General features: G+C 39.3%; 1 protein-coding gene across 2 annotated transcripts in view; it reads left to right on the forward strand.

The window, feature by feature from the left end:
• Positions 1-16377, forward strand: part of LOC128693830 (protein GPR107) — a 157775-nt gene that overhangs the window by 133354 nt on the left and 8044 nt on the right. For both annotated transcript variants that reach the window (XM_070090819.1, XM_070090821.1), the window contains exons 12-14: positions 7157-7287; positions 8522-8663; positions 14137-14288. In XM_070090819.1, the coding sequence (XP_069946920.1) occupies positions 7157-7287; positions 8522-8663; positions 14137-14288 (425 nt within the window). The remainder of the gene's footprint in view (positions 1-7156; positions 7288-8521; positions 8664-14136; positions 14289-16377) is intronic.

Raw genomic sequence — 16377 nt, forward strand, 5'->3', positions numbered from 1 at the left:
GGATAGTGAGGCTCAAGTTAGAGTATGTAGGAAAGAGGGAGATTATTTCCTAGTAAAAGTGCACCTTAGACAAGGATGTGTGATGTCACCGTGGTTGTTTAATATATTTATAGATGGGATTGTAAGAGAAGTAAATGCGAGGGTCTCGGCAAGAGGCATGGAGTTAAAAGATAAAGAATCACACATAAAGTGGGAGTTGTCACAGTTGCTCTTTGGTGATGACACGGTGCTCTTGGGAGATTCTGAAGAGAAGTTGCAGAGGTTGGTGGATGAATTTGGTAGGGTATGTAAAAGAAGAAAATTAAAAGTGAATACAGGAAAGAGTAAGGTTATGAGGATAACAAAAAGATTAGGTGATGAAAGATTGGATATCAGATTGGAGGGAGAGAGTATGGAGGAGGTGAATGTATTTAGATATTTGGGAGTGGACGTGTCAGCAGATGGGTCTATGAAAGATGAGGTGAATCATAGAATTGATGAGGGGAAAAGGGTGAGCGGCGCACTTAGGAGTCTGTGGAGACAAAGAACTTTGTCCTTGGAGGCAAAGAGGGGAATGTATGAGAGTATAGTTTTACCAACGCTTTTATATGGGTATGAAGCACGGGTGATGAATGTTGCAGCTAGAAGGCTGGAGGCAGTGGAGATGTCATGTCTGAGGGTTATGTGTGGTGTGAATATAATGCAGAGAATTCGTAGTTTGGAAGTTAGGAGGAGGTGCGGGATTGCCAAAACTGTTGTCCAGAGGGCTGAGGAAGGGTTGTTGAGGTGTTTCGGACATGTAGAGAAAATAGAGCGAAACAGAATGACTTCAAGAGTGTATCAGTCTTTAATGGAAGGAAGGCGGGGTAGGGGTCGGCCTAGGAAAGGTTGGAGGGAAGGGGTAAAGGAGGTTTTGTGTGTGAGGGGCTTGGACTTCCAGCGGGCATGCGTGAGTGTGTTTGATAGGAGTGAATGGAGACAAATGGTTTTTAATACTTGACGTGCTGTTGGAGTGTGAGCAAAGTAACATTTATGAAGGGATTCAGGGAAACCGGCATGCCGGACTTGAGTCCTGGAGATGGAAAGTACAGTGCCTGCACTCTGAAGGAGGGGTGTTAATGTTGCAGTTTAAAAACTGTAGTGTAAAGCACCCTTCTGGCAAGACACTGATGGAGTGAATGATGGTGAAAGTTTTTCTTTTTTGGGCCACCCTGCCTTGGTGGGAATTGGTGGGACTTGAGTCCTGGAAATGGGAAGTACAATGCCTGCACTCTAAAGGAGGGGTTCGAGATATTAGCAGTTTGGAGGGATATGTTGTGTATCTTTATATGTATATGCTTTTAAATTGTTGTGTTCTGAGCACCTCTGCAAAAACAGTGATTATGTGTGAGTGAGGTGAAAGTATTGAATGATGATGAAAGTATTTTGTTTTTGGGGATTTTCTTTCTTTTTGGGTCACCCAGCCTTGGTGGGAGATGGCCGACTTGTTAAAAAAAAAAAATTAACCCGTTCCAAACAAAAATATTCACAAAAAAAAAATATTTTTTTTAACAATTGTGTAAGTATTACATACCTTTATTGTAGGTATGTAATACTTATGTAATGGGGAGGGGTAAAGAGGGAGGAGTTAGTGTTTGGAAGGGGAATCCCCCTCCATAAAGACTTTAGGTAGCAAAGCCTTCTCTGGGGTTACTTCCCTTCTCTATCTTTTATTGCCACTAGGACTAACTTGAGAGTCACTAGACCCCTGTCTCACAGAATAACTGTCCAGAGTGCTCTGTTTCTGGCATCTCTAAGATTTCCCTGAAGTGGGACAGGGTTTTGTCACTAAGCATGTTGCAGATATGGCTTGTTTCAGCTTTGTCAGGGTGGTGTTTCTCTACAAAAGCTTTAACCATAGTCCACATTGCACACACCTCTTTAATCTCTGAGGAAGGCACCTCCTTCACTCCCTCTTCCTCTTCCTCTGAAGCAAGTACTTCAGCTGCAGTCTGTTGCTGTTCGAGATGAAGCTCTTGCAGCTCTTCAGTGGTTAACTCTTCCTTGTGGTCCTCCACCAACTCTTCCACATCCTCGCCACTCACCTCCAACCCCAGGGACTTTCCCAGTGCCCCAATTGAGTCCACAGAGTTCGCAGGGTCATGGTCAGCCTCAAACCCTTCAAAATCCCTCTCTTGGACACAATCTGGCCACAGTTTTCTCCAAGCAGAGTTCAAAGTCCTGGAAGTCACTCCTTCCCAAGCCTTACCTATAAGGCTTATGCAGTGGAGGATAGTGAAGTGATTCCTCCAGAACTCTCTTAGGGTCAACCGAGTGTCCAAGGTCACTTTAAAGCACTTTTGAAACACTGCTTTTGTGTAGAGTTTTTTGAAGTTAGAAATGACCTGCTGGTCCATGGGCTGGAGGAGAAGAGTGGTGTTAGGAGGCAAGAACTTCACTGTGATGAAACTGAAGTCTCTAAATACTTGGTCTTGCAAGTCTGGAGGATGTGCAGGAGCATTGTCCAGTACCAGGAGGCACTTGAGTGGCAATTTCTTTTCCAGGAGGTATTTTTTCACACTTGGGTCAAACACATCATTAACCTACTCTTTGAAAATTTGCCTTGTGACCCATACGTTATGATTAGCTTTCCACATCACGCACAATGTATTTTTTATGACATTGTTTTTCTTGAACACACTGGGATTTTCTGAGTGATACACGAGTAAAGGCTTCACTTTGAAATCCCTACTAGCATTACCACACAACAAAAGAGTAAGCCTGTCTTTCATAGGCTTGGGTCCCTGCAGTGCCTTTTCCTCCTGGGTAATGTAGGTCCTGTTTGGCATTTTCTTCCAAAACAGGCCTGTTTGGTCACAATTGAACGCTTGTTGGGGTTCGAATCCTTCAGCCTTTACATAGTCCTGGAATTCGTGAACATACTTTTCAGCTGCACATTTGTCAGAACTTGCAGCCCCACCATGCCTTACAACACTGTGGATGCCACTACGCTTCTTAAATCTATCAAACCATCCTTTGCTGGCCCTAAATTCACAAACTGCAGCACTTGTTCCAGGCATTTTCTTTGCAAGATCCTCATGCAACTGCTTTGCCTTCTCACAAATGATCAACTCCACAACACTGTCTCCCACTAATTCTTTTTCCTTAATCCACAATAATAATAACTTTTCCATCTCTTCCATTATTGGTGGCCTTTATTTAGTTAGAGAAGTTACTCCTTTTGCAACATTAGCATCTTTGATTTGTTCTTTCTTTGCCAGGATGGATGTAATTGTTAAGTTTTATTCGTGCTGTACATCTTGGCAAGTTCCACCACCTTCTTACCACTCTCAAACTTTTCTATCACTTCATGTTTAAATTCCATGGTGTTTCTCACTTTCTTTACCACAGGAACTTTACTAGGAACTTTCTTTGGAGCCATCTTTACTTATTTCACAGTTGCACTGCAAGAAAACCCACTAAAAACAATGGTAAACAAGCAAAATGTTTGGGTGTATGAGCAGAAGCTTCCTCAACCACCGAGAGACAAAGCCAAACTGAAGCACAAGCAGCCCCAGCCGCCGGATAGACACGTCCAAAACGGCTGATAACCAAGCGAGCAGCCGATAACCAAACCGGCCGATAACCAGGGCACCTCTGTACTTTGATAATTTACTTATGTGTACCTGTACCTAAATAAACTTACACACTGTGCTGGCATGCAGGTACACATTAAAATCACTAAGAGTGTCTTATTAGTGTTGAAGACACCATATTAATAATGATGATAATAATAAAACAATAATAATCACTGTGAAGTGCATTAAATGTCATATGTTAAAAAGTATAGACATTGTCATTAATCCATCTATGATATTTTTTCAAGATTATGTAATGTAACATATAAACATGATAAATACACCCCACAGTAGAATAAATTAATATAAATATGAGATATTTTTCCAGTCATCTTGTAGGAGTGTCAGAAAGGATAATGTTTTCTCTAGTTCAACACCAAAGAAAACATGTACACAATAGTATTAATGGGGGTAACTGTAGAAAATTATTCCTTTTGTATGCTTTCACTCAGAGCATCATTCCTTCTAAAAATGGTGTGTTATTCTACTGTACTAACATGGAGACAACTTATACACAATGTAAGGTATTTGTATTATTGTATAAGCTTCATAAACATTGAAATGATCATGTATGAACCATAACCAGACTTGTTTGTTTGCTCGTTTACAAACTCCGCATCTCTGTCCTCTCTTATTTACTCGTTCCCTCTCTCTCGTTTATTTGTTATATTTCATTTACTCACCTCTCACCCTACATTAAGACTACAAATATTTTAAGGTAAGTAATGAATGTAATGTATATACAATGGACCCCTGGATTACGTAATTAACCCATTCCAGAAAGAGTGACTTATCCCTAATATGACTTATTCCAAATTAATTTTCCCCATAAGAAGTAATGGAAATCCAGTTAATCCGTTTCAAACACCTAAAAGTATTAAAAAAATGTGTTCTACATGAAATATACATTTACCTACACAGAAAATAATGATACACGAAGAATAAAACAATAATAACATCACACTTATCTTTATTGAAGACATGATGTATGGAAGATGGGAGAAGGAGAAAGGATGGAGGAGTTTACAATTGTTTGGAAGGGGAATCCCCTTCCTTAAAGACTTCAGGTATCTTGGGCTACTTCCCTTCTTTGTTTTTTAATGTCACGAGGACCAGCTTGAGAGTCACTGGACCCCTGTCACTCAAAAAAGTGTTCCAGAGAGGTCTGTTTCTGGCATATGTTAGGATTTGTGTTGGGAGACAAGACAAGATAGTCCTTCAATATGACACTAATATCAGCTCTACAGCTTATTTATCTAGCACAATTCATCTAATATGACATAATAAACAATATTAATAACATAGAAACATGATATATACTCTAGAATGAATAAAATATGGCATTAACAGTGTCACGAGTGGTGGTGTTTTGTTTGTTGTTGGGTGTATAAGGGCCACTGCGAAGGCGGCAGCAGAGTCGGCAGTGTTAGTAGCTCTATATACCTCCAACAACAATGGAGGAGTCAGTTTCATGCTGTCTTTTTTCTATCGATTAATCGCTTAATTTACTTGCTACACTGTTAATGCTACACATTATCGCTGGCTGGCGCTATAGCCTTCATCGACTCATGCTGTTTAGTATCGTACATATTGCAGAATCACTGAAAAAGGCACATTCTCCCCTCTCCCTCAGCCCTTTACCAAAGGGCTGGCTGACACTAGAAGCTTTCTTTGGGCCCATGGTGGCTTATTTTGCAGTTACAATCACTAAAAAAATGGAATAATACAAAATGTATTGTATGAATGCATGGGATCATCCTCACTGGCTGGTAAACAATGGCACACTGGCTGTAAATGGAGTGCCGGGGCCACTCAGGCCACACAGACACGTTCCGGACGAATGACTTATACAGTGGACCCCCGCTTAACGATCACTTCCCAATGCGACCAATTATGTAAGTGTATTTATGTAAGTGCGTTTGTACGTGTATGTTTGGGGGTCTGAAATGGACTAATCTACTTCACAATATTCCTTATGGGAACAAATTCGGTCAGTACTGGCAACTGAGCATACTTCTGGAATGAAAAAATATCGTTAACCGGGGGTCCACTGTACTGAGTTCAGTGAGGTTCACCGAGCCAATGTTTTGACAAAAAAAGTTACTTATTCCGATGATGACTTAATCCGGGGAGTCCACTGCACATTCCATTGCTCTAGGGCACTTTAAATGTATATTACGTGTGGGTGGGGTGGCCATACTTACCACACCTGACTACCATACCTACCACACCTGACTACCATACCTAACAACCATACCTACTACACCTGCCACACCTGACTACCATACCTACCACACCTGACCTCTTATAGTAAATACTACTCACCTCTCGCCCTACTTTACGACAGTAAATACTGCTCACCTCTCACCTTACTTTACGACAGTAAATACTGCTCACCTCTCACCTTACTTTACGACTGCAAATATTTTAAGGTAAGTATTGAGTGTACTGCATATGCATTTTATTGCTCTAGAGAGCTTTAAATGTTGTTGTGGGTAGGGTGGCCAAGCAGACTACCATACCTCCCACACCTGACTTCCTACAAGTAATTACTATTCACCTCTCACTTTACATTAAGACTACAAGTATTTTAAAGTACGTAATGAGTGTACTGTACATGTATATGTATTATATCGCTGTAGGGTGCTTTAAATGTCGTAGTATATTACATGTGGCCAGGTGGGCTACCAAACCTCCCATACTTGACATCTTAAAATAAATACTAACTCCTTACCCTACATTAAGATTACAAATATTTTAAGGTAAGTAATGAGTGTACTGTGTGAGTATTTTACTTTTTAGTGTTTTTTCAATGCCAAGTTTTATTGCTAATTTAATATATGTTAGTGTAAACTTGTTATCTGGCATTTATAAGCATTTATAAATTTATATTGGCAGTTTGGAAGGATATGTTGTGTATCTTTATAGGTATATGCTTCTAAGCTGTTTGTGTTCTGAGCACCTCTACAAAAACAGTGATTATGTGTGAGTGAGGTGAAAGTGTTGAATGATGATGAAAGTATTTTCTTTTTGGGGATTTTCTTTCTTTTTTGGGTCACCCTGCCTCGGTGGGAGACGGCCGACATCAAAAAAAAAAAAATGGAAAAAATGGCATTCTGCTTTCCAGCGGTAGCCTGGAACCTAACTACTGTATAAGTACTTGCATTTAATAAAATTTGTTTCAGTGGTTTTTATCTGTATAAAAAATCCATTTTCATTCCACCTTAACATATGATAACTATAACTTAGAATAAATATTTACTAAAATGTTCTAGTGGTGCTTCATTGCAGTTTTAAGCACTGTATATATTCAAATTTACTTATGCAATATTTTTTTTTCATCAGACTGGCCATATCCCACCAAGGCAGGGTGACCTAAAAGGAAAAACTAAAGTCTTTCATTTTACATTTAGTAATTTATACAGGAGAAGGGTTACTAGCCCTTTGCTCCTGGCATTTTAGTCGCCTCTTACAACACGCATGGCTTATGGAGGATGAATTCTTTGCCACTTTCCCATGTTGAATTAAATGTGTTATTTCGTATAATTTATGTATTTCAGATCATTGCTAATGTTGCCACTATTATTGTGGAAGAAACTGAAGAGGCCAGTCAAGAGCATGCTGTGTGGGTGCAACTCCTTTTCTTGATAGATTTCTTGTGTTGTGGTGCCATCCTTCTGCCTGTTGTATGGTAAGTCTTTACTATTTTTTTTTACCAGATGTTAAAACAGGAGGAAAATCTTTTTTTACATTGTCACCCACCATCATTCATTCGATAGTTTTCTTGCCAGAAATACTGACATCACATTTTGCAATCTCAATATATTGGCATAATTTGATGTGTGAAATGTTGGATTGAAGTGAATGGAAACAAAGAGGTTTTTGACATTTGGGCTTTTGAAGTGTGAGCACGGTAACATTTATGAAGGAATTCAGGGAAATCAGTTAGCCAGACTTATTCTGTAGGTAGGAAATATATCTTTGTACTCTGAAGGATTGATGGGGATACAGCAGTCCGAAGAACTATTTGAACTGTGTTGTATGTATACGTTTTGGGGAATAAGGCGAATGGTGCATTGAGACATCTGTAGAGACAAAAGGGAAATGTACCTGAGTATAGTGATACCAACACTCATGTATGGGTGTGAAGCATGGGGTTTAAATAGTGCAGTGAGGACGAGGCTGGAGGCAGTGGAGATGTCATGTCTGAGGGCAGTGTGTTCTGTTAATATTATGCAGAGAATTCAGTGAATAGAGATTAGGGGGAGGTGAAGTAGTTTGGATATTAAGAGAGGATGAAGCATGGTGTAAACATCAGGTGGAGGGAAGGAGGGCTAGAGGTCATTCTAGGAAAGGCTGGAGAGAGGAGGGGATAAAGGAGATTTTGTGTGCGAGGGGCTTAGTTATCCAGGTGTGTGTTTGTGAGAGCATGTTTGATAGGAGTGAGTGGAGTCAAGTGTTTTTTTTTTATTTGACATGCTGTTGGAATGTGAGCAAGATAATATTTATGAAGTTTTCAGGGAAACTGGTTAGCTGGAAATGAGTCTAGGAGGTGGGAAGTAACAGTGTCTTCACTCTGAAGGAGAAATGGGGATAATGCAGCTTGGAGGGGCATCTGAGCTTTAATGTTGGCATGCCTCTGACAAGATAGTAATAGTGTGAATGATGGGGATTTTTTTTTTCCTTTTTCTTTTTTTTTTGAGAAACGGCTGGTGTTAAAAAAAAAAAAAATGTTGAATGAATGGCTGTGAGTGTTTCTTTTGTTGGGTCACCCTGTCTTGATAGAAATGGATGATGTAAAAAATTTGAATCATTGATCATAATTTGTGAATAATAACACTAGGGTTGAGGCATCACTACTACCCAACAGTACAGCAAATGCCTATTTTGGGGAAAGAAGATAAAATTAATTTGTATGATTACAGGTCAATTCGTCATTTGCAAGAAGCTTCCCAAACTGATGGCAAAGCTGCAATGAACCTCAGGAAGCTGAAACTTTTCCGTCATTTCTACATCATGATTGTCTGCTACATCTACTTTACACGGATCATTGTCTACTTGTTGGGGGTGAGCAGTACAAATTGTGTCGATTTTATTTGGAATGGCAAGTTGTCTTATTTCGTAGATTGTGTATCAATATACAGCCTCTCCTCACTTAATGACGGAGTTCCTTTCCTAAGACCACGTCGGTAAATGAATTCGTCGCTAAGCAAGGAGCATACTATAATAATAGTGGGTTTGTGTCAGCCATCTTTGATATTGTTTTAATGTCACCTTTGTACCATTTATAAAATTTTTAGTATATTTTTCATTGTTTATACAGTAGTGTTCTGTATAGTGTAATAAACAAATTAGAGGAAATCAGCTCTAATATACATTATTTAGGTATGCATACTGGTAAGAGAGCCCGTCATAAGTCCAAGTCATTGGTAAATGAGTACGGTGCTAAGTGAGGAGAGGCTGTATTAAACATGTAATTCCCAAAATGATTAATTCATTGCTTGTACAAGATTCTTTTGCAGTTTATTTAGACTGCAGTGGACCCTCTGTTTTCGTTACCCTCTGATTTCGTGATTTTCGGGTATCGGTGACTTTTTTCGTCAAAATATAGTCTGTTTTCGTTAATTCCCTCTGGTTTCGTCGGTCGTGTGAAACATGACTGAGTGCCCGCTCACATACAAAGCCTCCCACATACGCATTCTGAGTCAGTGTGGCATTGTTTCTCGGCAAGTGAACATTACCCTGCGAGGTCATATGAAACATTTCGTAAGATCCATTGTTTTTTGTACTTGTTTATTATGTGTGACTGCTAAATAAGCCACCACGGGCCCAAAGAAAGCTCCTAGTACCAGCCCTTTGATAAAGAAGGCAAGAAACACAATAGAATTCAAGAAAGAACACACCAGCCAGGGTACTTCCCCACACACACACCAGCCAGGGCACTTCCCCACACATACCAGCCAGGGTACTTCCCCACACACATACCAGCCAGGGTACTTCCCCACACACACCTGACAACCCTATACCTGTTGTGGAATCTATCATCGCTTTGGGGAAGTTCATGGGGTTGGATGTGAGTGGCCAGGATGTGGAAGAGTTGGTGAACAACCACAATGAAGAACTAACCACTGAAGCACTGCAAGACCTTCATCTGGAACAGCATCAGACCACAGCTGAGGAAATTGCTTCAGAGGAGGAGGAAGAGAGAGGGAAGAAGGTGCCTTCTTCAGTGATTAAGGACATTTGTGCAAAGTGGAGTGAGTTGCAAATGTTTGTGAAGGAACATCACCCTAACAAAGTTGTTGCAGGCTGTCTGCAACATGTTCAATGACAGTGCCTTGTCCCATTTTAGGCAAATCTTAAAGAGATGCCAGAAATGGAGCTCTCTGGAAATATTTTTTGTGCGACAGGGGTCCAGTGACTCTTAAGCTGGTCCTAGTGCCAGTAAAAAACAAAGAAGGGAAGTAACCCCGGATAAGGACTTGGTACCTGAAGTCATTATGGAAGGGGATTTCCCTTCCAAACAATAGTAACTTCTCCTCCCTCTCCCCTCCTCCCTGTCTTCCATACACCAACAAGAGTCTTCAGTAAGTGTGATGTTAAATGTTCATTTATACATTTTATTAGTGCTTTATATTTATTTATTTTATAGGTAGTAGGTTGGTAGACAGCAACCACCCAGGGAGGTACTACCGTCCTGCCAAGTGAAAGTAAAACAAAAGCCTGTAATTGTTTTACATGATGGTAGGATTGCTGGTGTTTTTTTTTTTGTCTGTCTCATAAATATGCAAGATTACAGGTATGTCTTGCTACTTCTACTTACACTTAGGTCACACTACACATACATGTACATGTTTATTTATACACACTCATCTGAGTTTTCTTTGATTTTATCTTAATAGTTCTTGGTCTTATTACTTTTCCTTTTATATCCATGGGGAAGTGGAATAAGAATCTTTCCTCGGTAAGCCATGCGTGTTGTAAAAGTCAACTAAAATGCCGGGAACAATGGGCCAGTAACCCCTTTTCCTGTGAAGATTACTAAAAAAAATAAGAAGAAAAAAATTGTCAGAGTGGGAAGTCTGAATGTGCATGGATGTTGTGCAAATGATAAGAAAGAGATGATTGTGGATGTTATGAATGAGAAGAAGCTGGATGTCCTGGCTTTAAGTGAAACAAAGCTGAAGGGGGTGGGAGAGTTTCAGTGGAGAGGAATAAATGGGATTAGGTCAGGGGTTTCAAATAGAGTTAGAGCTAAAGAAGTAGCAATAATGTTGAAGGATAAGATACGGCAGGAAAAGAGGGACTATAAATGTATAAATTCAAGGATTATGTGGAGTAAAATAAAGGTTGGATGTGAAAAGTGGGTTATAGTAAGTGTATATGCACCTGGAGAAGAGAGAAGTGTAGAGGAGAGAGAGAGAGAGAGATTTTGGGAAATGTTGAGTGAATGCGTGGGGAGTTTTGAACCAAATGTGAGAGTACTTGTGGTTGGGGATTTCAATGCTAAAGTGGGTAAAAATATTGTGGAGGGAGTAGTAGGTAAATTTGGGGTGCCAGGGGTAAATGTAAATGGGGAGCCTTTAATTGAGCTATGTGTAGAAAGAGATTTGGTAGTAAGTAATACATATTTTATGAAAAAGAGGATAAATAAATATACAAGGTATGATGTAGCATGTAATGAAAGTAGTTTGTTAGATTATGTATTGGTGGATAAAAGGTTAATGGGTAGGCTCCAGGATGTACATGTTTATAGAGGGGCAACTGATGTATCGGATCATTATTTAGTTATAGCTACTGTTAGAGTAAGAGGTAGATGGGACAAGAGGAAGGTGGCAACAAAAGTAGGAGGGAAGTGAAAGTGTATAAACTAAGGGAGGAGGAAGTTCGGGTGAGATATAAGCGACTATTGGCAGAAAGGTGGGCTAGTGCAAAGATGAGTAGTGGGGGGGTTGAAGAGGGTTGGATGATTTTTACAAATGCAGTATTAGAATGTGGGGCAGAAGTTTGTGGTTATAGGATGGTGGGGGCAGGAGGAAAGAGGAGTGATTGGTGGAATGATGAAGTAAAGGGTGTGATAAAAGAGAAAAAGTTAGCATATGAGAGGTTTTTACAAAGCAGAAGTGTTATAAGAAGAGCAGAGTATATGGAAAGAAAAAATTTTGGAGTGAGTTAAACAAGTTAAGAAAGCCTAGGGAACGTATGGATTTGTCAGTTAAAAACAGAGTAGGGGAGTTAGTAGATGGGGAGAGGGAGGTATTAGGTAGATGGCGAGAATATTTTGAGGAACTTTTAAATGTTGAGGAAGAAAGGGAGGCGGTAATTTCATGCACTGGCCAGGGAGGTATACCATCTTTTAGGAGTGAAGAAGAGCAGAATGTAAGTGTGGGGGAGGTACGTGAGACATTACGGAGAATGAAGGGGGTAAAGCAGCTGGAACTGATGGGATCATGACAGAAATGTTAAAAGCAGGGGGGGATATAGTGTTGGAGTGGTTGGTACTTTTGTTTAATAAATGTATGAAAGAGGGGAAGGTACCTCGGGATTGGCGGAGAGCATGTATAGTCCCTTTATATAAAGGGAAGGGGGACAAAAGAGATTGTAAAAATTATAGAGGAATAAGTTTATTGAGTATACCAGGAAAAGTGTACGGTAGGGTTATAATTGAAAGAATTAGAGGTAAGACAGAATGTAGGATTGCGGATGAGCAAGGAGGTTTCAGAGTGGGTAGGGGATGTGTAGATCAAGTGTTTACATTGAAGCATATATGTGAACAGTATTTAGATAAAGGTAGGGAAGTTTTTATTGCATTTATGGATTTAAAAAAGGCATATGATAGAGTGGATAGGGGAGCAATGTGGCAGATGTTGCAAGTATATGGAATAGGTGGTAAGTTACTAAATGCTGTAAAGAGTTTTTATGAGGATAATGAGGCTCAGGTTAGAGTGTGTAGAAGAGAGGGAGACTACTTCCCGGTAAAAGTAGGTCTTAGACAGGGATGTGTAATGTCACCATGGTTGTTTAATATATTTATAGATGGGGTCGTAAAAGAAGTAAATGCTAGGGTGTTCGGGAGAGGGGTGGGATTAAATTATGGGGAATCAAATACAAAATGGGAATTGACACAGTTACTTTTTGCTGATGATACTGTGCTTATGGGAGATTCTAAAGAAAAATTGCAAAGGTTAGTGGATGAGTTTGGGAGTGTGTGTAAAGGTAGAAAGTTGAAAGTGAACATAGAAAAGAGTAAAGTGATGAGGGTATCAAATGATTTAGATAAAGAAAAATTGGATATCAAATTGGGGAGGAGGAGTATGGAAGAAGTGAATGTTTTCAGATACGTACTTTGGAGTTGACGTGTCAGCAGATGGATTTATGAAGGATGAGGTTAATCATAGAATTGATGAAGGAAAAAAGGTGAGTGGTGCGTTGAGGTATATGTGGAGTCAAAAAATGTTATCTATGGAGGCAAAGAAGGGAATGTATGAAAGTATAGTAGTACCAACACTCTTATATGGGTGTGAAGCTTGGGTTGTGAATGCAGCAGCGAGGAGGTGGGTGGAGGCAGTGGAGATGTCCTGTCTAAGGGCAATGTGTGGTGTAAATATTATGCAGAAAATTTGGAGTGTGGAAATTAGGAGGTGTGGAGTTAATAAAAGTATTAGTCAGAGGGCGGAAGAGGGGTTGTTGAGGTGGTTTGGTCATTTAGAGAGAATGAATCAAAGTAGAATGACATGGAGAGCATTTAAATCTGTAGGAGAAGGAAGGCGGGGTAGGGGTCGTCCTCGAAAAGGTTGGAAGGAAGGGGTGAGGGAGGTTTTGTGGGCGAGGGGCTTGGACTTCCAGCAGGCGTGCATGAGCGTGTTCGATAGGAGTGAATGGAGACGAATGGTATTTGGGACCTGACGATCTGTTGGAGTGTGAGCAGGGTAATATTTAGTGAAGGGATTCAGGGAAACCGGTTATTTTTATTTAGCCAGACTTGAGTCCTGGAAATGGGAAGTACAATGCCTGCACTCTAAAGGAGGGGTTTTGGGATATTAGCAGTTTGGAGGGATATGTTGTGTATCTTTATACGTATATGCTTCTAAACTGTTGTGTTCTGAGCACCTCTGCAAAAACAGTGATTATGTGTGAGTGAGGTGAAAGTGTTGAATGATGATGAAAGTATTTTCTCTTTGGGGATTTTCTTTCTTTTTGGGTCACCCTGCCTCGGTGGGAGATGGCCGACTTGTTAAAAAAAAAATTATTTGTCATTGTTTTCTGCATGTAAATCTATATTTAATCACTAAAAAATGTATATTTTGTTAATACTCCTTGGTGTCTGGAATGAATTTATTGTATTTACATTATTTCTTATGGGGAAAATTATTTCGGTTTTCGTGATATTTGGGTTTTGTCGGACTCTCTGGAACAGATTAATCACGAAAACAGAGAGTCCATTGTATTGTATTTTCCTTATATGTGTGTATTGTTAATTAGAATAGGCTAAAAAATGTTAGCTGGAATGCAAGAGTTTATTTTGAATCTTCTGTTGCAGATTACCGTGCCGTTCCAGTATGAATGGCTTGATGACATGTTCCGTGAGATGGCCACATATGTTTTCTTCGTCATGACAGGATACAAGTTTCGACCAGCCAACAATAATCCATACTTCCGGGTCTTTAATGAGGATGAGGAGGTTGACGAAGTGTATGTATTTAGAAACTTTTTGCCTAGGTCTTCAAGTATATTTTAATTAGCAAATTTTCAAGGTAGATTATTAACCATTTCAGTGGCCATCACATAGAGCTACATCATTGATGCCAAGGTCCCTCATGTAGTTCTGCATCATGAGCTTGACTCATTTGGATAAGCTGTGGGTGGTAAATTTTGGCCTAGATATGAGAGAATAGGTCTGTGCAGTGTGCACAGTATTAAAAAAAAAACCTGTCCCACATGGTGCATGGTGGGAAAAGCAAAACTGACCATGTATTCGGTGTAAAATAGCAATTTTGAGGTGTTATTTAAGATGGTTTCTTAGTATCATTTGATAGCATGGAAGACATACTACTGAAATATAGATGATTTTAGTTGGTTTCAGGACCAGAAGTAGTATGAAATTGGACTCAGATAAGTAGAAATATTTTATTTTTGCTGATTTTCCTGAGGACAGATAAAGCCCCTCTCCACTCCTTGGTCTGTTTTATGGGTTTTATAATAGTTCTGAGTCAATTATTGGAATGCTATAAACCATGACTAATCATTCCTGGTTATACTTTATTATCCAGAAAATAGAGTACATCTATTTTTGTGTGATTATGAATTCAAAATGGAAGGCAAATATAATATAGGGGAAGCCTGAGGATATGATTGATGAACAAAGGAAATGTTATTTTATTGCCAGGAATGTCTACATCGTTTAATTTGCACTCTACTTTTAACCCTTTGAGGGTCGACAGGCCCTCTCAGAAACTCGTTCTCAGGGTCGGCCAAATTTAAAAAAAAAAAAATTATTTTTTCTTAAGAAAAGATAGAGAATCTTTTCCCGATCATAATGACACCAAAATTATGAGATTTGATGGAAAACTTACGGAATTATGCTCTCGCGAAGTTAGCGGTCTCGGCGATGTTTACGCATCGGCGATTTTGCCCACTTTGAGCCCCATTTTCGGCCAATTCCACTGTACTAGTTGACAAAAAACATGAATATTTCGCTAGAACTACATTTTTTCTATTGAATGAGTGCAAGAAACCACCCATTTACCATTTTCAACTATCCAATACAGTGGTCAGAATTTAGCAATTTTGCCAATTTCACTAAAATTTCAAAAAATGACAATTTCCGAATAGGGTCCAGAACAAACAAGAAATACATTCCTGGCAATAAAATGACATTTCCTCTGTTCATTAGTCACGTCTCAAGGCCCCTCTTACATTCTTTTGCTTTCCACTTTGAATTTTTATTCTCACGAAAAATAGAAGATTTACTGTTATGCAGATTACTGCATTAGTGTAAAAAATGGTATAAATCATATTGGCGCACTTGCAAAAGAATGTTAGACTCACCAGTTGACGTGTATTGGACGCTTGGCATGATTTGTTTACTTTTGAACTTTGGTAAAAATCGAACATTTCCGCTACTTTGAGCTCAATTTCAAGGTACTTTTCATTGTAAAACCAGTCAAAATCATCTCAATTTCTGTGATATGCCTTCCATTCTATAAAATGAGACCAAAAAAACTAGAATACAACAATAAATACCATACGAAAATACAGTGCAAAGTTGCTGTTTTATGCCAAAAAAACGGTCAAAGTTTTTTTTTTCTCATTATGCACTGTGTGCTGCAGGATTTTTTTTATACCGTGCACACTGACCACATAGACCCATTCTTTCATAAGGAGGCGTACCAGCCTTTTCCCGAGAGATTTGACGGCGCTAGAATTTATGCGTACTAGTACGTCAAAAACCCCTGCGCGTAAGACGTACTAGTACGGCCGAAACCCTCAAAGGGTTAAATTGATAATTTTTTAATTTTGTGTATAATTTGCTAAATAACCAACTTGTGTGAACTTTATAGGGTAGTTGTAATAGTTATATAGGTGGTTTCTTGTGTTCAGTCTATAGAATGGAAGTTAAACTAGCGAAGAATTTGGTCAATGGAGCAATGGAATTGATTTCAAATAAGATTCAAAGTGTGCAAAATCACCAATGCGTAAATTGCGCTCAGACCCCTAACTTTGCTCCTGCATAATTCTGTAAGTTTTCCATCAAATTTCATACTTTAAGTGTCATTACCTT

This window comes from Cherax quadricarinatus, chromosome 33 (assembly GCF_038502225.1).
Source record: "Cherax quadricarinatus isolate ZL_2023a chromosome 33, ASM3850222v1, whole genome shotgun sequence".
NCBI lineage: Eukaryota > Metazoa > Arthropoda > Malacostraca > Decapoda > Parastacidae > Cherax > Cherax quadricarinatus.